The following is a 23,915-nucleotide window of genomic DNA, read 5'->3' as shown; positions in this document are numbered from 1 at the left end:
GAGTTGGACATTCCTGAAATGACTGAACAACAGAAAGATGGAATATAATTATCATAAAGATGACTTTCTTAGTTTCCACATTTTACTAAAAGTATACCTTTCAGAACATCTGGGAATTCTCATTTTTCCTTGAGTTTAATTTTGTTTATATATCAAACTGAAAGGATTGTGCATATCTTTATCTTGTACTGGATCTGAATTAATTTGACTTGCTTCAATTATTTAGGTTTGTTGTAAAAAGCCTTTTAATTATAACAACTTTTCATTTTTAACAGTTTTTTCTCCCTAGAACTGAACTTTTCAAATAAAGAAATATTTATTAATTACCTACTCAATGCCTAGCTTTTGGGATTGACTTTCCATTTGGAGAGGGGTATGTTTGTGTGTGTGTGTGTGTGTGTGTGTGTGTGTCTGTCTGTCTGTCTGTCTGTCTGTCTTTGTGTTTGTGTCTGTGTTTATGTTGTATGGGTGCTTCCATAAAATAATTACACTTTATAATTTTGTGGTGCTTCAAGGGTTCCAAAACAGTTTCCTCCTAATTTCCCTTTTAACAGCCTTATGAGGTAGGTAATAATGAAAACAGCGCACAAAAACGAGACTGTAATATAAGATAGTATATACTCAGTTGATAGGCATATGATAAAAGCTTAAAAATATTACATGTTATTCAAAGGAGGGAACAATCATTGTGGGCTGGGTAGTTTACAGGCTTTGGGTTTTGAGATAGATTTTGAAGGATAGGTCCATATGACAAGAGCCTTTTCTTATTCTACTTTATATATCCTATAGAATCTCGCATCCTACATGTTAAAAAGCAACCAGTAATTATTTGTTAGATGAGTCTTATAGGGGAGATACTGAGGAGCATAGCTTCAAACACAGGCTGATTAGAGATGTAAGAATTTCTTTTGAGGCAAAAAGGAAAGGTGAGATTGAATGTATTAGAATGAATTCCATATAGAATCATAGAGTTCAATTTGATTAGGTATGTATGGTACCTTAGCAATAGGATCTACCCTCATCAATTCCTCCTTTATAAATATAAAGACTGAGGCTTATTGAGACAAAAAATGACTTTCTCAGGGTTATACAAGCTAGTTAATAGGAAATTCAGATTTTGGGGTTTAGTTTGTACTTGTTATTTTCAGTTTAGTATTTGATAGTTCAGGGCTACTCTGTGGTGCAGTGGATAGAGTACTGGGCTCAGAGCCATGAAGTCCTGAGTTCGAATCCAGCTGCAGACACTAATAACTGTGTGACCCATGAGAAGTCACTTAACCCTGTGTCCCTCAGTTTCTTCATCTGTAAAATGAGCTGGAGAAGGAAATAGCAAACCACCCTAGCATCTTTGTCAAGAAACCTCTGAATGGGGTCATGAAGAGTTAGATGCAACTGAAATGAATGAGCAACAGTAATTTGATAGCTCAAAAGTTAAATGTTAAATGCCCTTTGGTGATTTTCCAAGGAAAAATGTAAAAATGTAAAAAAAAAAAACCCTTTCTATGAGGATTTTTGAGGGTTCATCATATATTAGAATCCTTTTCATATTTTTTTTCTATCCTTCCCCTTGTAAAATTTAAGAGGATTATAGTTTTAGAGCAACTGTTCAAAATGATTCTGAATTTTTCTGTACAGTCATCTTTTGCCTGGCAAATAGTTTATGTTTGTCCTAGCTCATACTAAACAAAGTTGGTACCTCTCCCTTTTCCAGGTCAATAGTACATATCCCCCAAAGTAAATAACACAGATACCTGTATTACTCATTGAAGATTCTGATGGAAAGATGAATGAGGAATCATTGGTGTAAATCAAAAGCAAGCATAACATTTATTATAGATAATTGTTGTCATAAATAAAATTTATATTTTATATGCTTCAAGATCAAGATGTCCTAGAAATGAAGCTTTTCCTGTACTTGTTTGAAGTTAGAAAAAGTCTATTCTCAATGTGAAACCATTTAAGTGTTTTTGTTATGGGATTTGAACTCAAAAGGAAACTTTTTTTTTTAAATATTTGGGTCATTTAGTTAGTGTGGATGATTGAGATAACTTTATAATAAGGTTTTATTATGACCAGTTAACATCTTACCCATACTTCCTTGACCCTAGATACATTAGAACAGATAGATTTGTAGACAGACATGCATGCAGAGATCCCCACCTTCAACCTCTCCTTTCCCCTCAAATATGTACATAGAAGTGCACATCCTCTTCATACTCATTCTGACTCATTCATAGATATACAAAAATTAAAGATACCATGAATGGGTAGGTATGTGAAACTTTAGCCAGAAATGGAGGTGAATGAATTAGTTGGTAAAATTAAGGTTGACTATAAGTATGTAAGGAAACTATACAGTGGTTGTGTAAACATATTCTTTGAGACAGTATAATTTAATTGCGAAGTCATTGAATTATTTTAAGTTAGAAACAGTGTTTCATCATTTATTAGCTATGTGAGTCTGGGCAAATCATTTAACTTTAAGCCTTGGTTTCCTAACCTGTAAAATAAGGATAATAATACTTTCCTTGCCTACCTCAGAAATTTATTGGGTTATCATATGTGATAATGGGTGTAAAATGTTTTGTAAACTAGATCCAAAGTACTATGCCAGTGTCAGATATTATAGTTATTCTGATATCTTATTATTTAATTTAAACACCACTCCTTTTCTTTCTTTGTAATTTTCATGACTGTTTTTTACTTTGTAGCTATTTTTGTATTTATTTTGAGTAAGAATCAAAAATCTCCTTATTTGGGCTCTTTCGAGTGTAAGTGCCCTAAACTACAGTTTTTTGGGTAGGGGAGTCTGGACCTCTTAATTTTATAAATATTGGGCATTCCCAAGATGAAAGCTGGTTTCATAAATGCAGATCAGTAATTCTTCTGTAACTTGTTGTTTGAGAGTGTTGCTTTGGGGCCCTGAGTAGTCAACTGATTTGCCATAGTAACATGTAATACCACTAACTTTGAAACCACTTCTTTGAGGGCCAACTTTCTAGGTCATTCTTGGATATAATTGTCCAATTATAATTGTAAAAAAAGAATCTTGTCATAATCTCTCTAATTTTCTCATCCATTTCTTTAAGCTTTTACAAAAGGTTGCTAGAACAACTGCCTTGATGATTTTTCTTTCCTTTTCAACCCGAACTGTCTTAGAATTGATACTATGTATTAGTTGCAAGGCAGGAGAGCTATAAGGGCTAGGCAATGGGGATTAAGTGACATCCCCAGGATCACAAGGAAGTGCCTAAGGCTAGATTTGAACCCAGGCCCTCCCAAGTCCAGGTTCTCTCTCTATCCACTGAGCCACCTAGGTGTCTTGACGATTTTTCTTTTGGATTTTGTTCATATTTAAGTTGATGTGGGAAGATATTAACTCAAATAGACTCCACAAATATAGACAACCTTTTTTTTTTTTAATGTCCCTTGCCCTTTCGCCTGTTTATTCATTCTGAAACAGTCTGTTGCTTAGCTAGAGTTGGAAAAAGGTTTGAGGTTCTCCATCCAGACTCATCTATCATAATAGACCTTTTAATCTGAAAGCCCCATATCCCCTTCCTCCAAGAGGAGTTTAGAATGTTTTTGGAGCAGATAAGGAAACTCTTATTCCTAAAATCTTTGTGGTTTTGTAATATACATTTTATAAATGTTCTATAAAGCCATCTGGAAAGAACAATTTTTAATTTATTTAGCTCATACTACTAGCATTGCATGGTCTGTGTTAGGAGTCTTGAGTCTCTCTGTTCTTTCTCTGATAAAGAATGTTTGGTTCCATTTAGTTTCCCTAAAGAAACTAGTTAATATATTTGGAAGTAAAAGCTGAAAATATGGTATGAATAGGATCGAAGACATTCTTTTATCTTTCTCCTACAACAGTCACTGGAATAAGTGAATTTGAGAAGGTTATAGCCTCCTTCTAGACAGATTTAATGGTGACTAACTTATTTATCTTTTTTCGGGGTCCATATTGTTGTGTGCTGTTACAAGGGTTGAGGGATTAGATGATAGCTCATTTGTTTTTGGTCCTGAATATATAGTGTTATGCTTTTATCTTTTCATTTTGTCAGATATTATCTGTTTCTCAAAGCCCTAACAGATTCCAGAATGTCTTATTTTTACTTGTTGGCCATTTGAAATAAAATTTCCTATTTAGTATAGTTTTGGAAAAGTCAACATATACATCTCTTTAGCTATTTGCTTTCATGACTCTTTTTTCTATATTCTTTAGTCCATAGTTTAACTATTAATCCAACTTTCGGATCCCATTGTCCAAAGAGCACTGTTTTTGTTTTTGTTTTTTTTTTTAATATGGGGGATAAAAAAGGAATAAATGTAGTCGCTGTGTTCGGAGCACTTAAAGTAAATTTGAAGATGTATATGCAAGTGAAAATACTTAAAAAGTATTAAACAACCTGTAGAAGAGTACACATTTGTTTCAATGTCAAGCAAATATCAAAAATGAAGCTTTTTGAGTTAATTTCAAAAGAGATAAGAGGAAGGAATTGGTGGAAAGGAAACTGATATATATTCTAGATGAAGTTCATAGAAGTTTAGGAAAACAGAAGTAAACAGGATATATCTAAGTACATCTTGTTGGTTTGCTCTAGTGCAGTGGTTCCCAAACTTTTTTGGCCTACCGCCCCCTTTCCAGAAAAAATATTACTTAGTCCCCTGGAAATTAATTTTTTAAAAAATTTAATAGCAATTAATAGGTAAGATAAATGCACCTATGGCCATCACCACACCCTGGATCGTTGCAGTACCCACCAGGGGGTGGTAGGGCCCACTTTGGGAATCACTGCTCTAGTGGAAAGTTTTGATTGGGGAATGATGGAAAGTTGGTATAGGGAAGGAGTTGGTAGAGAACCATAGAAGAGTTTACATGTTTTATGCATGATGGATAGTAGAGTTCAGGTTCTTGAACAGAGAAATGGCAATGAGAATATGGCATTTAAAGTTGGCTAGTGTAGGGTTTGCTTGTACTTTATTTTTAAGGGTATAGGGATACAGAAATGGGAAAACACAGATGGAGACTATAGTTGTGATTTATACAGAAGTCTATAATAGTATGTATAGACAAAGGGCTCAGGGAAATACATAAAGAGAAATTCTGAAAGACCTAGTGATAGGGGCCAAATAGTATGAGGCTAGCCAGGATTGAGAATAGCCAAAATCTTGAGAAAAAGAACTTTAGAGAGGCCTATAAGTATAGATTTTGGAGACATTTGCAAACAATTGATAGTTGAAGCCATCTTAGGTGATACAGTTTCCCTCAGAAGGTGACATTAAAAAACATTTTTCGATTGTTGCCATAATTTTTTTTGTAAAATATTGTTTTTTTCTCTAAACATGTTAATATACTGCTTCTTCTTTTTTTCCCTCAAAGCTCTTTAGAGCAACACTTTTATATTACCTGTGTCTTTTAAAAATTATAATCTTTGGCCAAGAATATTTTTGTCATTGTTCCTATGTTACATAGTACAGGTGGAACATTAGCAAATTCTTAAGCAAATTAGTTGGTGTTGTCCTCTTTGAATACAAATTATTTTCATTTGAGGGGACTGTGAAGAAAGACTAAACTTTTTTTTTTTTGACTGACAATGTTATTTTAGTGACTTTGCACTCTTAGTCATTAATTTTCTTTGTTTTGAAGCATGCAGCCAGTAAGGACCCCAGAGAAGTTCGAGATTCTAGAGATCATAAAGAATCAAAGGAGGAAAGCAACAAAAATGTTACGGAGTTTGGAAAACAGCAGCTTTTGCCCCCTCTCTCATCCCTTCATCAGTCGCTACCTCAGAACCAATGCTACATGGCCACCACAAAGTCACAGACAGGTAAAGAGGGAACCCTTAACAATAACCCTTTGCTCCTTGAAATCTGTTGATTAATGTATAAAATCTCTTTTCTATAGAACACAAGAGCCACAAAGAATACTTGATTTTTCTAGCCTTTATATTGACTCTCAATTAATTTTCCTTAGAATTGATAAATCTTTTCATATTTGCCTTTGAGATCTTTTATCAGTTTTTTTATGCTTTATGGGAGATTGACTAAAATACTTACCCTTCAGTAAATTATCTTAATAAATTAACTAAGATTTCCTGTCTTTTAGCACTTCCTGTTTTTAAAAGTGAAGATTTTCATTCCTATAAGTGGAGCAAAATATTGCTAGTTTGGAGTGAAAATTTGGATTTGTAGAATATTTTCCAAAGAAGAGCTATTTAGAAGATAATATGGTATAATGGAAAGAACCCTGGAGTAGGGAGTCAGGTGATTTCAGCTTCAAACCCACATTTATCTTCCTGAATCTCAGGACCACTCTTTCAAATGAGTGCATGGGATTGCTAAGGCCCTTTCCAACTCTAGTGTTCTATTATCCTATGTCTTTGAAGTGCATGCAAAAACTCATTAGGTTCACAGTGTTCTTTAAAACTGTGACTAGAGAGGTCATTAGAAAGCTTTTTGTTTCAGTGAATTGTGTTAGCTTATAAATGTTTATGTGAATACAAGTGCTTCTTGAAAAACTTAAGGGAACTAGAAAAATGTATCTTTAAGGATTTTTAACTTCTTTTTCATAAGTTTCTTTATATTGTTGTTTTGTGATATATGTAAAGGAATACATTTATCAAAGTTAAAATTCAATTCCCGTCCAGTCCTAACAGATTCCAAATTAATGGAGGTCTCATTTTTACTATTTTATAACTACCACATATTGAATGTACTATAAAGGTACTATTCTAGGAACTGTGTAGGAAAGAAGTATAGGGTTTGATCCATGCTTTTAAGAAGCTTGTAACCAAATGAACAGAATACCTTGTAGTAACCCTTTGTAGAGTTAACTTAGTACTTTTGTTTGTATTTTATTTAACAGTAGTTAAATTTAATTTAACATTGCCAGTACTTTTTCTCAAAGCATACAATAGTTTTCTTTTACTTTTGCATTGCATTTTTCTTATGACAAAACAGGAAGTATAGTGATCATTGTAATAAAGAGAGTACAAGATTTGGAATCAGAATTCATATCTTGACCCCCTTTTACTAACTCTATTGTCTTGGGCAAGTCTCAACCTCTTTAGGCCTCAGTTTTCTCTATAAAATAAGGGGTAGGATTCAATAATCTTTAAGATTTCTAGCTCTATGTTCTAATAAATTGAGTAAATTCTTTTGGTTAAATCAGTGATTCCCAAAGTGGGCGCCACTGCCCCCTTGTCGGTGTTGCAGCAATGGGGGGGACAGACAGGAGGGGGCGGTGGGGTGATGGCCACAGGTACATTTATCTTTCCTATTAATTGCTTTTAAAATAAAAAAAATTAATTTTCAGGGGGCTAAGTAATATTTTTTTCTGGAAAGGGGGTGGTAGGCCAAAAAAGTTTGGGAACCACTGGATTAAATAGATGATAGAAATGAAGCCAGTGTCTTGTATTTCTTCCTGCACAGCCCAATTACCTTTGTTCTGTTCAGTGATCACAGATGAGTCTTCCTGCTTATAACCTAAATGCCTGCGTTTGGTCACATCAGACTAGAGACTGAATGGATCAGGGCTTCTCTTTTACCAATGTTGATTTTCAGTCTTCCTTATAATGAGTCGTCAGTATCAAATATTGTAGTAGTTAAATTACATCAGGGTTAAGTGGGTGAACAAATGAATGAAAGAAATCCCTTAACCTAGTTTCTTTCACTGTAGATAGCAGATGCCATTATAGTTTATAGGTAGAGCCCTTATAGATATTTTCCTGGTGCAGAAGTACAGGGTGAGGGCCAAGTGAATTTTCTTACCCAGCACTCTTACCTAATAACATTGATCTGAAACAGTTTTTTATCTGGTACAAATTTCTTTTAAGTTTTATCAGTTCAGTGCAGTCAACATTATTCAGCATGTACCCAACAAAACTTTGAGGTAGGTATTATTGAAGATACAGTGATAACATAATAAAACATACCTGCCTCTAATAGATGTTATAATCTACATCCAAAGACATGCTAAGTATCTTAGAAGGCCATGCACAGAATCCATCCATTTCAGTGAATCTGTACCTGGGCAAGATTATTCTAAGTACATAGTCCAATTAGGTTGATAATCTCCAGAGTTTAATAAAAATGATAGAAAAATCAGCTTTTATCATGGTCAATTGCTGTAGATTAGCCTTTTATGACATGAGATATTTTGGTTCCTAATTCAACCATGAGATACTTGAACTGACTTCCCTTATTTAATATATATAGTTGTTTTTGATCCTTTTTATTTTAAATTCAAGAAACTGTCACTAGATGAATATCATGCCATATATATACTGTGAATGAATGAATGAACATATATGTACTATGTCCTAAAGCAGTGATGGGCAAATTAAGGCCTGCAGTCCAGATGAGGCTCCCTGAAATGTTTGATCCCGCTGCAGGACATTATTCCTTATCTGATGAATACAATGAGTAGAATACAATACAATGAAACTTTGAAAGAGATGCTGTAGAAACAGACTGACAGATGAGCATTTCCTTTCCTTTGGCCCCCTCTTTAAAAAGTTTGCCCATCACTGTCCTAGAGTGTCAACTCCTTGCTATTTGAAGAATGTTAAATTATGGTAATTATGATCCTTAGCATATAATGAAATTACGGTGATAAAATTATCCTTTAGTAATACTTTATGTTGGAAAGCCATTTGAAATTTCTGTTAAAAATAATAATAGTCAGGGGCAGCTGGGTAGCTCAGTGGATTGAGAGACAGGCCTAGAGATGGGAGGTCCTAGGCTCAAATCCGGCCTCAGACACTTCCCAGCTGTGTGACCCTGGGCAAGTCACTTGACCCCCGTTGCCTACCCTTACCAATCTTCTACCTATAAGTCAATACACAGAAGTTAAGGGTTTAAAATTTAAAAAAAAAATAATAATAATAGTCTATAATTTAAAAAGAAAATACAACCTTTTTGAGGAAGCGATTTGTGTTATAGGCATTTCAATAAAAATTTCAGTCTGTTAGATATCTGCCCATTGATGGTTATATGTAAACTTCAGGCAGTAGCTAGTTAGCATCTAACTGTGAGCAACAGCATTTAAGAATATCTAGTTCCTCTCTCTTTTTTTAAAAGAATAAATGAATACATTACCTCCTTTTGATTGGGAAAAATTAGTCACAAATGGGTTTCAACCTATGCCATAGACATGCCATGTGCAAGTAATCTTTTTCGACAATGAGAAAGATTCCTGAGGAATAAGAAGGAATATATCTTATAACTAACTTAAAGACTAGAAGGAAAAACTTTATAAATATCTTTCATTTAAGTAGTACTAGAACCTATTCTCCCTTCAAACTGTCCTTATAGCTCTCCTCTTTAGCCAATCTCCTAAAAAAAGCTCTTTACACTTGTTGCCATCTCTTCCTTTCTTTTTGGTACTCAACTCTTTATATTCTAGCTTCTGGCCTTATCATTCAACTGAAACTTTTATCTCCAAAATTATCAGTGATCTTTTGATTGCAAATTCTCAAAGCGTTTTGTCTGTCCTAATCCTGCTTATTCTCTTTTGCATTTGACACTGATCTTGGATGCTGTTTTCTGGGATTTCATGAACTTCCTCTTATAGTTTGGTGGTGGTGGTGGTGGTGGTGGTGGTGGTGGTGGTGGTGGTGTGTGTGTGTGTGTAGACCATTCCTCCTGTCTTCTTTGCTGACATGTCATCTATTTTATGTCCCCTAACTGTGAATGATCCTCAAAGCTCTGTCCTTGGTCATCTCTTTTTTCTAGGCTGTCCTTTAATGACCTCATTGGTGCCCATGGGCTTACTTATCATCTCAAGACAGATAATAATCTCTAACATTTGTATAGTGCTTACTGTGTGCCAGGCACTGAGCTACAGATGACTCATATCTGGGGGTTTAATCCCATTCTCTCTCTGAGCTTCATTCCTACCTTAGCAATTGCTTCTTGGACATTTCAAACTGGACGTCATCCCAGAGACATTTCTAATTCAGCATATCCAAAATAGAACTCATCCTCCTTTCCTCCACCACTACTCTTCCAAATTTATTTCGTTTTGTTGAAGGTACCATCATTTTCCTGTCTTTCAAGTTTATAATCTTAGCTTTATTCTTGGTCCTTCACTTTCACTGACTACATATCTAGTCAGTTTCCAGTTTTTTCCATTTCTGTCTGCAAAGTCTCTCACATCTGACCCACTTTTCTCTACATACACAGCAACAACTAGTTTGGGCCCTAGTTTCTTCTTGCCTAGATTATTGCAAAAGCTGTTTAATAATTCTCCCTGTCTCAAGGATCTCACTATATCCTGTCCTTCATTTAATTTCCAAAATTATTTTTCTTAAGCATAGATGTGACTGTGTCACTCACTCCCTCTTATTAAAAAGAATTCAAGTGGCACTCTTCTGTCACTAAGATTAAATCAAAATTGCTATGAAATATTTTTTTTAACTCTCTAAAGAGTCGTAAAACTTGGTGCTTGCCTATTTTTCCCGCCTCATTGTATGTTATTCCCCCTCCAGTACTTTACAGTTCTGTCAAACTACTCTTAATCTCCTGCTTCTATGCCTTTGTACAGAGTGCACTACCTCACCTCCTGCTCTGACCCTTTTATCTCCTGTTTTCCTCTGCTGCTTAAGAGGAATCCTGTGTTACTTTAAGACTTCGCTTAGACAGTATCCTTTACATGAAACTTTCCCTAATTCTTTTGATTGCCAGTGCTCACACTTTACCCCCTCAGTACCTTCATTTAACTTCCTTATTATCTATTTGTATTTCTCTTCATATTTACTCTGGGTTAAATTATATGCACTTTTTGTTTCCTCATTAGAACATAGTTGTTGTGAGTATGGATTGTTTCAGTGTATTTATATCAGTGACTAGCACAATGCCTGACTGGTAGTAAGTACTTGATAAATGTTTATTGGCTAATTGGTTGTGTGACTGTATACCCTTCTGATAGTTGTTACTACAAGTAATACCCAGTTAGGAACTTTAGACTTGTTAACCTATACAGATATATATTCAGATTCAGTTTAAGTACTTTATTATTTATAGAGAAGTAGTATCTGGGACATAGCACACACGTAACAAAGACTTGTTGGTTGGTTGGTTGATTGTTATAGAAAAGTGTGCTTCGACTTATAAAATAGGTATCCTGTACTTAGTAGTCACTCAGTAAATCTTTATTGAAAGTGATACTGATGATGAAAATGAAAAAGCTTTTAAAGGTCAATAAAATTCTTTAATTGAAACTATATTGCTCTTCTTTGACTCAACACCATTTTCATCATCATCATCATAATCCCCCCACCCCCTTCCACACACACATGCATGCACACACATTACCTTTCTGTCTTTGAATTGATACTACCTATTGGTTCTAAGGCTGAAGAATGATAAAGGCTAGGCAAGTGGGGTTAGGTGACTTGCCCTGGGTCCTTCACAGATAGGAAATGTCTCAAGGTGACATTTGAACTCAGAACCTCTTGTCTCTAGGCCTGGCTATTTATCCAGTGAGCTACCTAGCTGTCCCCATGGTTAATCTTGCACTGATTTGAGAAAATAAGCTCTCTTAGCAAAATAGGTCCCTTCCCTCCATGCCCTCATACCAGTTTGCTAGTATAATTTTCTAAATTTGCTAACTAATTTATTCTTTCTGATTAGACATCTTTTCTGATTAGACAGTTTCTCTCTCCCTGTCCTGCCTCTGTGGTGCCCACCTCCCCTTCTCAAAAAAAAAAAGTGCATTTATCCTCAAACTCTGCAAGCCAGGGATGGAACAATTATCCTAAATTTTATATCCTAAGAATTACTAATTTACTAGGAGGGAATCCTAGCATACTTTATTATGAAATGGGATATTCTAAGCAAGCACCAGTAGTAATCAACATATATTGGTTGACATCAAATAGATATCATGGATGGAGTTTTGCAAGCCCAGTCATTGGGGAAGTAAAGGACATTTCCATAGGATGTAGTGGAGCAAAGCCTCATTGTTTACATAAAGTAGAAAAAGCAGCTTGTGGGAGCATTTGATAATTGGCAAGCATTTGAAGGTTGAGGACCAACTTGGAGGAGATTTCTGAATGCCAGGAAAGGATTCTGGTGAGTTAGGAAAAATAAGAAATGTTCTAATCAACTGTTAGGTTAAGATTAAGTTAACTTAAATTGTGGTTTATGAAATTATCTACTAAATTATACCAAACTGTACTTTGATCTAAGATTTCTTTGCTTAATTTTTGTCCAAATTAAAAGTAATATTTTGAGTAATCAATTTTGTTCAGCTGTTTTAATTAGAAATACATTTTTGGTAAAATCTGTAACATTTTTTTAAAATAACAAGTATTGTCACAGCATAAATTTGTCAGTATCATCTATAAGACAAGACAGGGAAAATACCTGGCATTTATTCAATCCTAGTAGTACCATTGTGTAGAGTGGCAGAGTTGAAAGGGCTTTGGATTATGAGTCTGAGAAATATGCTCAAATCCACTTTCGTTACGTATTGCCTGTCAACTTTAAGTTTAGTAACTAGGATTGAGTCACTTAACCTTTGTCTCAGTTGCCTCATCTGTAAATTGAAGGGGTTAACTTATTGATCTTGAAGGTTCCTATTATGAATATTATGAAACTATTTTCTAAATCAATGATGGGCAAACTATGGCCTGCAGGCCAGATGCGGCCCCCTTAAATGTTCTATCTACCTGGGCGATATTATTCCTAATCTGAGGAATACAATGAGTAGGAGACAATACAGTGAAACTTTGAAAGAATTGCCTTAGAAACAGACTGACAGATGAGCATTTCCTTTCCTTTGGCCCCCTCTTTAAAAAGTTTGCCCATCACAGGTCTAAATCTTAGATTGAGGTCTTTGGAATTAATTTTCTTGAGCTTTAATCTGCCAGCTTAGTCAAATCAAGCATATAATATTAGACTAATATTAACAGTTTCTTTCCCTAGAATTATTGCCAGGTACTATTAAAAAATGTTTTTATTGACAGTGCTGTTGACTGTGTGTTATTTAAGACAACAAGAAATGAGTGAACATACTTCTTGATGAACCCATAGATGATGTTTGAGTAAAATCTATTACTATTTTAGAAACCTGTATTTACTCAAAAAATGACATTAAATATTATATAACATGTTAAGAAGAAAACATTCACCATCAGTTTCTATGTATTTTTGAGAAAGTTATAAAGTTATATGTACTGTGCCTCTTTGCCCTCTCTTTTTCAGATAGAGTCATTATTTGTACAGTTTTCTATTATTTTAAAACCAGTGGATATGTGATTTTACATATATGAGTGAAAATGTCAGCTTGTTTACTCTTATCCATGCCCTTTCATGAATCCTTCACAGTGGATCTTCTTAATTGACTCTAGCTTTTCTCTAGGTCTTTTGTTTCCTCAAATGTTTCTTTACACAAATATAACATTCTCTTTATTCCTCTGTTATCCCTTGCTCTAACTATATATTTGATTTACTTTTCCAGTTGTATATGATATTTTGTAATATTTCCTTGTCATCTATAGCATAGTGATATGCTGCATCCTACTTATGTCCTTGATGTATCTTTACATTGTCCTTTGGGTCACTAGCAATTTTTATTTGTCAGAGATGGTAGTTTTCAATTTTAAAAATCCAATCTGCTATTTTATTCTTGGCCTGGGTTGTTTTGCATTTGTAAATTTTATCTACTATACATATACTGAGGGGCTTATTCAGTTGACTCTTTATCCAACTTCATGTCAAATTCTAAACATTAGATGTTCTTCATTTTTTGGGGTTTTCCTAGGTAGCTTGTTTGGTTGATCTCTTTTGAATAAAAATATGAGTGGATTTAATTTTGAGGGCATATAGTGTTCTGAGTTTAAGTGTAATCCTCATGATGTCACCTACTTGGTATACCTTTATATTTGAAATCTATACAGAATACCCTTCATGACATTAGTAAATGTTTTTTGTGAGCATAATCTTCACTATTTTGTGGCACATTTGATATTGATAATTAGAGGACCATTCTATGGTTACATAAAATATCATGGAATCTGGTATGATATTTATACTGAAGGGAGATATTTTCTTGGAGAACTTTTAAGGCTGTAGTTTATTGTACTGGTTAATTTTTTAATGCATTCTAAAAATAAATGTGTTAAGATTTTTATATTATCTCTGTACTTTTAGTCTTTTATCTGTGAAAATATGATTGTCTAGAAAACCATCTGCAAAAATCTTTTTCTCCTCCTCTTTTTATTAAATACACTAGATATATGGATATGTTTTTCTCATCAATATGGAAAAGTGGTTATATAGACCAGTAATTGTTAATGTTCTTTCTTTATTTGGCTGGGATTTTTAAACATTATTTTGATTCTTTCTCTTTTTGAGATAGCTTTAAAATTGATCTCTCAATACTTTAAAAATTTTCTAATATGTTTTAAAAATACCATTTCTAGTTCATGTGGCATACTGATTCCATTGCCTGTGTCTTTATGTGGTGAGTCCACTGTTACTGATAATTGGAATAGATCACTAAAGGATCACTGGCAAACTTATACCCTTTTCTATCTGTTATCCTCAAAATTTCATCTACAAATATCATGAGATGATCTGCATTTTTTTTTTTTTTTTGTATCTCAGGTTGCTGCAGATTCATTTTCTCTTCCATTGCTTTTTGTATATTTTGAAGGCAGTTTTTCTCATTCAGTTTTCTGCTCTTCACGATGTTTGTTGTTTGTTTGTTCATCTGTTTTGTTTTAATTGGTGGACATTACTGTAAGGAAATTTCTCCTGTTGATGTAGATGCACAGCTTTTTTGTAACTCAGGGTTTTAGAGAGTTATTTGGAACACTGAGAAGTTAGATGGTTTGCTCTCTCTCATGCTTTGCAAATAAATTTGTACATTAAACCATTGTTTCAATTGACTCCTATAAGATTGTAGTATTGTTGATCTTAAGCTAGAGTGTACCTTAGAGACTGTCTAGTTCAATTCCCTCATTTTATAAGTGAGCAAACTGATGCCCAGATAGGCTAAATGACTTCCCAAAGACCACAAAGAATCATTTGCTTGTTTAAGAGATTGTATTTGGCAGATTCAGTTCTGAGCCTTTTGATTATGACTGGTTTACATTGGTTAAACTCTAGGAAATGGTATTATCAGTAATGTCATTTACCTTTATCTGTTTACTCTGTTTCAGAGTCAACAGTTAGTTTGGGGAATCATTTAGCTCTTTTAATTGCATCATGTTTTCCTCTCTTTAACCCTTCTTATAAAATAATATTGGTTTTTACATCTGCAACTAGTTGATGTTCTGATTAGACACAGCTGTTTTATACAGAAATGACTTCTACATCTATAATCATTCTACATTTATATCCTATAGTATTATTATTATTATTATTATTATTATTATTATTATTATTATTATTATTATTAGTAGTAGTAGTAGTAGTAGTAGTAGTAGTAGTAGTAGTAGTAGTAATGTTTTGTTTTTGCTTTGTCCAGTACCTCCTTTCTTCTTAAAGGAAATAAACCTTGATATATAGGCAAGAAGTTTCTGAGTAGTGTATATATGTCTTGAACTTCGATTCTAATCCTGAACTATATTTTCCAATATTTTTTTATCATTTCCTTCATTGTATACACTTTGACTTGAGGTCACAGTGTGAATCACTCTTCTGCCCCCATTGGAAGGTATATTTTAATTTTGTTTCAAGGGTCTTGCAAATCCTCTGTAGAATTCTTTGTTTTGTAACAGATTCTAGTTTATAAAAATGTAATTATCGTCATATTGGTCTTTTTTGCTTTTTTTATACATTGGGTAATTTTTGCTTTTTCCTTTTTTTAGGCCCCTACTTCATCATATGTATCATTGACCAGTAAACTCGCTGATTTTTCCTCTTCCCCCCCATATCCACATTTTCCTTTTCCCTACCTCTTCAAGTAATAATGGAAGATTTCATGAAATGAATAAAAGGGTGATGGGGAAAGTCAAAAGTGATCATCTTGCTTTTAGCAAGAGTATTTTTTATCTGCCCATTTTGAAAATGGATAAAAGCTGTTCATGGATTATGGTTTTTAGTGTGTTCAGAAACGCCTTGGGAAGGCAAGAGTTTGTTTTGGACTTTGCTTCTGGCATATTATATGATTCTTATGCTACATTTTCCCCATTTTAAAGGTAGGTAAAAAAGTAAAGACATTTTTGTTCATCTAGATGCAGTTTGTGAACCAAACAAATCAGAAGGGTTTGTACATGTAAGTGATACATTACAATGGCTCCCTTAAGGAATATTCTTAAATAGTATTTGATAATGATATTGGTCTCATTGTATTAACTGTCTCCTATCTTTAAAAATGTTTGAATAGCATTTCCTTCTTCTCTCTTTCTGTTTTTTCCCCTTTTCCACTTTTTGGCGCCCCCCCCCTTTTTTTTTTTTTTTTTTTTTTTTTTTTTAGCTTGCTTGCCTTTTGTTTTAGCAGCTGCAGTATCTCGGAAGAAAAAACGGAGAATGGGAACCTACAGCCTGGTTCCTAAGAAAAAGACCAAAGTTTTAAAGCAGAGGACGGTGATTGAGATGTTTAAGAGCATAGCTCATTCCACTGTGGGCACCAAGGTGAGGGTGACATGTGAGGTACTTGCCTAGTGTGCTTATTGGAAAAACAAAGGGTGCTAATGTGTCCAGTCCTATCGTGATGAGGGTGTCATGTGAGAACCTTAGTGATGGTGGTAGCTTATTAAGCTATATGTTTCACGCTGTTCTTTTAGAAAGGACAGGGCACAGAACACTGTGTCCAGGTGGGTCATTATTTCCTTCATGTAAGGCCATTCAAATAATATGGCAATACATTTTAGTTTTTGATTTAGTGCAATATTTCTGTTCATATCTGTGACGTTTCAGAATTTTCATTTTGTCAAGGAGAAAAAAATGATTTGCAGTGGCTGGGTAAAATATTCAATGATACTGCTATGAACCCATCCTTATAACATGTTTACCCTACTCATGTTTCAGAGTGAGAAGGATGTAGGTGACAGTAGCCTTCATGTAAATGGAGAGAGCTTGGAGATTGACTCAGAAGAGGATGACTCTGATGATTTGGAAGAGGATGAAGATCATGGATCTGAGCAAGCCTCTACATTTCCTGTGGAAGACAATAGAATTTCTAAAGAGGGTATATCTGAAATTGATCGGGCCCAAAAGGTATTTTAAAGCTTTGTGGACTACAGTTGAAATGTGAAGAGTGCAAATTTTACAATATTTGCTGAAAGTCTTTTAGCATGAACCTGACCGATTTAGTAGAGATGGCCACTTGAGGTTAAAACAATTTTGGTGTTTTATTTTTCCTTTTTTCAGTAGAACAACATAGATATTTTTACCGTCATTTGTGCTCTTTTTCTGCATTATCAGCAAGTTAGTAAATCAGCAGGCATTTCTTGTTCTCTCCTTGTGCCAGCAGAGACACTGTGCTAATAAGTGATGTAGGTACAAAGACACAAGTGAAGCATTTCTTGTCCTGAACTGGCTCACTTTCTAATGAAGTAAAGACATTCTAAATATATACTAGGTTAGATCCTGCTTGTTTCTTTATTTCTTAGATATAGTCATACTAAGTCATTTGTTTTTGGAATTGGTGCAAATGGTTCATCCAGATACTGTGATATTTATCAATGATTTGACAACTGAACAGCGTATTTTCTGAATATGTTGGCATAGTCTCCTTCTGTTCCTATTCCCTGAAGTAAATTTTAAGAGTAGAACTTAAGGAATTACTTTGAAAATAAATTTCGGAAAATGTATTCCCATTCATTTTTTCTTTTTACCAAAAATGTAAATTTTGTCAAGAATTTTGAATTTCTTGGATTGGGGCATAAGATTGTTTTCCATTAGTTTTTAAAATGAATTGGGAAATGATTCTGGTTTGATTGATCTCGACTTCTTCCTTTCTTTCCTTTACACTCTTGTCTCCTTCATAGCTGCTAAATTGATATTCTTAAAGCACATGTCTGACATTCCCTTGTTCAAGAAACTTCTATGATAAACTCCAAATTCTGCAGTTTGACATTTATAGTCCTTTACAGTCTGACTCCATATTTCTAGATTAATTTTACATAATTAACTTTATGCATTCTACATTCCAATTGGCTTACTTCATGACCCTGTATGTAAGTCACAGGACCTGAGTTTAGTTCCTAGTTGTGCTACTTTTTACTTGTGTAATCTTATTTACTTAAGTACTATGGGCTTCAGTTTGTCATCTCTGAAAAATGAGACTGGGCTACATGATCTCTTATGGTTCCTTATAGTTCCTAAAGTCCCTAAAGCTCTTACAACTCCCACTTCTATTTCTATTTACAAACTCTTATGCTTAGCATATTTGTTTTGGAATTCCTAGGTGTTTTTAAGATTCATCTTGTAAGCCACATGATGCCTTTCTTGATTCCTTTAGTTATTAATGTTATCCTTGTCTCTCCTCATTACTTTGTATTTATTTTATATATGTTTTGTATCTACTGATTTGTGTATATGTACCATGCTCTTATTTCCTCAGTATCAAGTTACTTGAGGGCAAATACTGTAGTATTTCTCCTAATATGGTAAGAAGGGCAAAGACTTGGGGGAAAAGGAGCACAAGGGACCCATGGAGTGAAAAATATTGGATCTTTTATTACCTTAATGGCTTATATTCTTTAGAGTAAAACGTCCTTTTAGATGAGCTTATCTCTTAGGCCATGAGGAGAAGAGAGTTGTTATCTCTTGAGACCATGAGGACTAGTAAGGTTAGTTCATTATCTCCTGGGTTTTCCTCTAGCACTTATCGTAGTGCTTTTGATATAATAATAAATTTTGAATTGAATATTTTCCTTTTGGCTCTATGTTGATTTTTTTTTTAGATGGAGGATGGGGAGTCTGAAGAGGAGCAAGAATCTGGAGAATCTGGGGAGGAAGAAGAAGATGGGGATGAATCTGATTTGGTAAGAGATACACAGTTTTATTTGGATCTTTGTAACAGCACTTTGATAATTCAAAAACAAGTGTTATTTCATTATTTTTGGTAGATCCCTCCAATGATGTGGATCATCACTCTCTTCATACCATAGTACTCTGTTCTGTTATTTCTTTTGGCCAAGCATTTTCTATATGGTCATCAATTTTGAGAGGCTTTGGTAGCAGTGAGGCACTGGATGAAGTGTTTGTAGAGAGCCTTCTCCCTATTGCTCTGATATATTCAATACCTCCAGTAGGAGTCCATTATTTTATGTCCTTAATATTCTTCCACATCTCTTGGTGGATTGCATACATGTTTCACTTTACTTTTCATTTAATGAACCGATGGGATGCTAATGGCAGTCACAGAACAGTGTATTTCCATTGTGGATAAAAAAGGGGATGGTGGTACATTGTGGCATTGGGGAAAGAGTATTGTCCTTGAGGGGACATCCTTGTCCTTCCTCTGATCCTTTTATGATCTTGGGAAAGTCACTTCCCTTCTCTGAGCCTCAATTTCCTCATATGAACTGAGGGTTGAATTAGATGATCTCTGAAATCCCTTCCAGTTCTAAATCTAGTATTTTCTTATTGAGTAATGGAGAATTTTTGATTTTCTGAATTTTGTTTTAAATTGTTATATTTCTAATAATCACTATTTCATCCTTTTATATGCTAAAATAAACTTTTCTTTTTTGGAGGGTTCTAGAAAAAGGGTATTTTAAGTTATATTGTATTAGTAAGGATTTTGTAGCTGAAGTATTGGATTACATTAAGCAAGTACCTGGCATAATAATGCTTTCTATACAGTATGCACTTAATACTTTTTTGTTATTTGGGGCAGCTAGGTAGCTCAGTGGATAGAGAGTCAGGCCCAGGATACAAAGTTCTTGGGTTCAAATTTGATCTCAGACACTTCCTAGCTATGTGACCCTGGGCAAGCCACTTAACCCCAGTTGCCAAGCCCTTACCACTCTTCTGCCTTGGAACCAACACATAGTATTTGATTTTAAGACAGAAGGTATTGGTTTAAAAGAAAAAATATAATTATTTGTTGAATTTTATTGAAGTACTATAATTTTGTTACTATTGCAAATAAATTGTAGCCCTTTTCATTGAGCTTTTTTGATTGAGCAATCATTTGAACCTGATTAGGTGCTGATTATTTCCTTTCTTTAAAGTAAGAAGAATATTAATGCATAATTAATGTTTAATCTACACTTGATATTGAAGTTTATTTATTCCCTCTCTGAACTTCTTTTTTGTTTTTAAACCCTCACCTTTTGTCTTAGAATCAAAACTGGGTATTGGTGCTAAGGCAGAAGAGTGGTAAGGGCAGGGCAATGGGGGTTAAGTGACTTGCCCAGGTTCACACAGCTAGGAAGTGCCTGAGGTCAAATTTGAACCCAGAACCTCATGTCTCTGGGCCTGACTCTCAATCCACTGAGCCACCCAGCTATGCGCCTTCACCACTGGCACCGCCCCCCCTCTCCAATTCCACCCCTCCCCCCACCCCTGAACTTCTAAAACATGATTTGTATAGGCTCTAAAAATACTAGATTTGTGGTGATCCCTTCATTGAAGATATAAAGGCTACATAGAGTTAGGCATATTCAAGTCCTTTATCCATTAAGACATTTGAGATAGAGAAATTTAAAGGTTTTATTTGAATACACAGGATTCAATAAATTTGGTGATGGCAGTAGGGGGGTGGATGTGTTTATTTTGGGATGGGTGGGTTATCAGCAGGCATTAAACTTACTGGGACCATTTTGCTGCTCTCACTTAACTTTGTATGCAAATTCTCTTTTGATTCTCCAGAGTTCAGAATCTAGCATTAAGAAGAAGCTTCTGAAACGAAAAGGAAAGATAGACAGCCCATGGATTAAGCCAACCAGGAAAAGGAGGAGGAGGAATAAAAAGAAACAAAGCAGTGTCTTAGGTATAAGTCAATGAAAATTTGTGTTTGAGAAACTGAAATGAACTTAAATGGTTGTTTTTTCTTCAACTAATCCTTATGTGTTGAATATGAATGATAAAAATAAATGATCCTCTCTTAAAAGCAAGTATAAGAGGAAAGATTTTTTAATTATAACAAGGGAGTCCAAACAGATTCATAGTTATTTCTTTAAAAGTTTGAGGAATGAATGTCTCTAAAAGAAGTCTTCTTACATTATTAATATTAAACACAAAAAGAGTATAAAGAGCCTTGTTAGGACATACTCTTATGGCTACTCAGGAGTTAAAATTTATCATCAGAATATTTCTAAAGTTTTTATATTCCAAAGAGTCCAATGATACTTTGCATGAACTGCTCTAGGTTAGAGGGCAAGTAAAATTTCTCATATTATCAAGTATTATTTTTTTGGGTGAATCACCCTTCTGACCCCCATTGGAAGAGATTACTAGTCTATTTTAACTATTTGTCATAGGAAGAAGTTCAAAAAGTTTGTAAATATATAAGATGGAGTTTCAAAAAGAGTTCTTTGTATGAAGTCCAAAAGGTGTGGTACTCTTTCTTCTTGATACATGTGGCCCAACTGACCACATCTTTTGTTGGTACACCACTCACTGAACTTTGCATAAAGACCTCTGCCAACACCCCCCCAGGTACACTGCTCCTAGCACTAATTCTTTTTTTTTTTTTAAACCCTTAACTTCTGTGTATTGGCTCCTAGGTGGAAAAGTGGTAAGGGTGGGCAATGGTGGTCAAATGACTTGCCCAGGGTCACACTGCTGGGAAGTGTCAGAGGCCGGATTTGAACCTAGGACCTCCTTTCTCTAGGCCTCTCAATCCACTGAGCTACCCAGCTCCCCCTCCTAGCACTAATTCTTTACAGCATATGTCTTAAACCTTTGCTGTGAGATCTTTGCTTCCTGTCTCAGCTTTTAACTTCTATTTTATGGGGAGTTACTATATATCTAAGAATTGGAAGGGTCTTTTTATCTTTTCCTTTTGTTCTAGTGGATGTCTGTAAAATACTATATATACTTCCCCTTTTATTTCCTCTCTTCCTTCCATCTCTCAATCTTTCAATGTAGAAGGATATTCTGAGATGCTAAATTGGCTTTCCTTTGAGTTATATATAAAGAACTAGTATAACACCAGTACAAACAATAGCAATAATGATAGTTAGCATTTACATAGTGCTTTAAGGTTTGCTCTCTGATTTCATCAGTATAATGCTGCAGATGTTTAGTAAGTGTTTGAATTATTTCAGTATTTTTTATGTTTATTTTTAGATCCTATTAATGGTTTGTAATACAAAGACCATGTTTGATTGGAAACTTTTCCTTTTAAAGTTAATGATTACATGTTGAATATATTTAGGTGAACTTACACATTTATATATTTAGTACTGTTTGTGTTTAATTCTTTTTGGACTATATCCTAATTTACAAGTAACTTTTCTACAGTGTTTACAGTGAATACACTTGTTTTGTGATGACAGTATTGAGAAAATTTCATAGAAATCTTAACAGCAGTTCCAAATATATCATGCCATCTATTTTTTTAGTTACCACTTCCAGAGGTCACGAGGCTATAGGACTAAATCTCTCCTTTTCGGTTCCTATGCATTCATGCCTTCTTAACAGGGCTTTCTATAAAGCAGGGGTTGGCAACATATGGCTCTTTCTGCAGGAGCCATAAAGTCAATTTTTTTTCAGGCGCTGTTACAGGAGCATGCATTGTGAGCATTGTACCAGCTCTCATGAAATTACATTTTAAAAAATGTGGTGTTTATGGCTCTCACGGCCAAAAAGATTGCCAACCCCTGCTATAAAGGTTCATTTTTTCTTCATCTGAGGTTTTTCGGTTGGAATCCTCAAAGTTTTTGCTATTTTATTGCTTTATACGTGATTTGATATATTTATAGATTCAAGGGGAAAAGTTGGTGTTTGGAGTGGAGTTTTCCACTATCATATACAGTTTTTTGGGTTTGAAAAATTGAAGTTGAATAGTATGTTCTTTTCCTCTTTTTGGTCGAAAAGGATTCATGCTGTGAACTAGCATAGGTTTATTGCTTTTCTTTCATTGTATGGAGTGTGTATGCTTGTGTAAAAGCATTATTATGTACACTTCTGCCCTATTAGGTGATTGGATAGCCACAGAGAGTTCATACATAATATAATGTAGATACAAAAATTATACTTTTTGTTAGTGCTGGCTGAGAATTATTTCTCCTCATTGAAACAGTTAATTGAATAGTATCTTATAGATTAAGCTAATTTATCCTGTTTTTTGCATCTGTGTGTGTTTACTTATTTCATCTTGTGAATTTACATTTACCCCAAGGCTTATTGAATGACTTTTTCCACCCACAAAGATTCACTTAAGCCCAGTCTACCTATTCTTTAATTACAAAGATCACAATGAAGGGTATACATTCTCATTTCTCCTTTCTCTTTCCTGTTTCCTATAAGCAATTCTAAAATCATGGAAGCAGATGTACTTCTTTTTGACCCCAATAGAGAGTTTCATCACAACTAGTGCCCAGTTACTAAGCTTTCTTAACTAAAAGAGCAAAATTTTGAGTTTCAGATACTGATATATAAAAAAAATAACCTTTTAATGTCTTAGAATCTTTTTTTCCCCCTTCCTTCATACTCTCATTGCTGGTCTTATCTCCTCCCCTTGTGCTGTATTTTCTAAGCCAGCCTCTTTATTTCTGATGAATAAATAGTAAGATACTCCTTTTTCTTATCCCTACTCCTTTTTTCATAAAATGGTTACGATTTCAAGTGTTGCAAACATTTTCAACTGTTCTATAAATTTGGGGCTTTGATCCAGCTGCTTTGATTCCTTATTATTATGAAGCTGGAAGATGCTTTATTAACTTCAAGCCATGACCTTCAAAATCCAAAAGTCAAGAGGTTTTTTTTCCTTAAAAATTTTTTTTAACAAAAGTTTAAAAAAGTGGTCTAGATTCTTCTTGATTTACCCAAGG

General features: G+C 34.4%; 1 protein-coding gene across 1 annotated transcript in view; it reads left to right on the top strand.

Moving 5' to 3' along the window:
* The window catches only part of EHMT1 (euchromatic histone lysine methyltransferase 1), a 307,779-nt gene that overhangs the window by 153,645 nt on the left and 130,219 nt on the right, over positions 1 to 23,915 (top strand). The window contains exons 4-8 of the mRNA XM_044663911.1: positions 5,657 to 5,837; positions 16,439 to 16,596; positions 16,993 to 17,181; positions 18,873 to 18,953; positions 20,788 to 20,908. Of these exons, the coding sequence (XP_044519846.1) occupies positions 5,657 to 5,837; positions 16,439 to 16,596; positions 16,993 to 17,181; positions 18,873 to 18,953; positions 20,788 to 20,908 (730 nt within the window). The remainder of the gene's footprint in view (positions 1 to 5,656; positions 5,838 to 16,438; positions 16,597 to 16,992; positions 17,182 to 18,872; positions 18,954 to 20,787; positions 20,909 to 23,915) is intronic.

This window comes from Gracilinanus agilis, chromosome 2 (genome assembly GCF_016433145.1).
Source record: "Gracilinanus agilis isolate LMUSP501 chromosome 2, AgileGrace, whole genome shotgun sequence".
Lineage (NCBI taxonomy): Eukaryota > Metazoa > Chordata > Mammalia > Didelphimorphia > Didelphidae > Gracilinanus > Gracilinanus agilis.
This window is presented reverse-complemented; position numbering and strand designations above follow the sequence as displayed.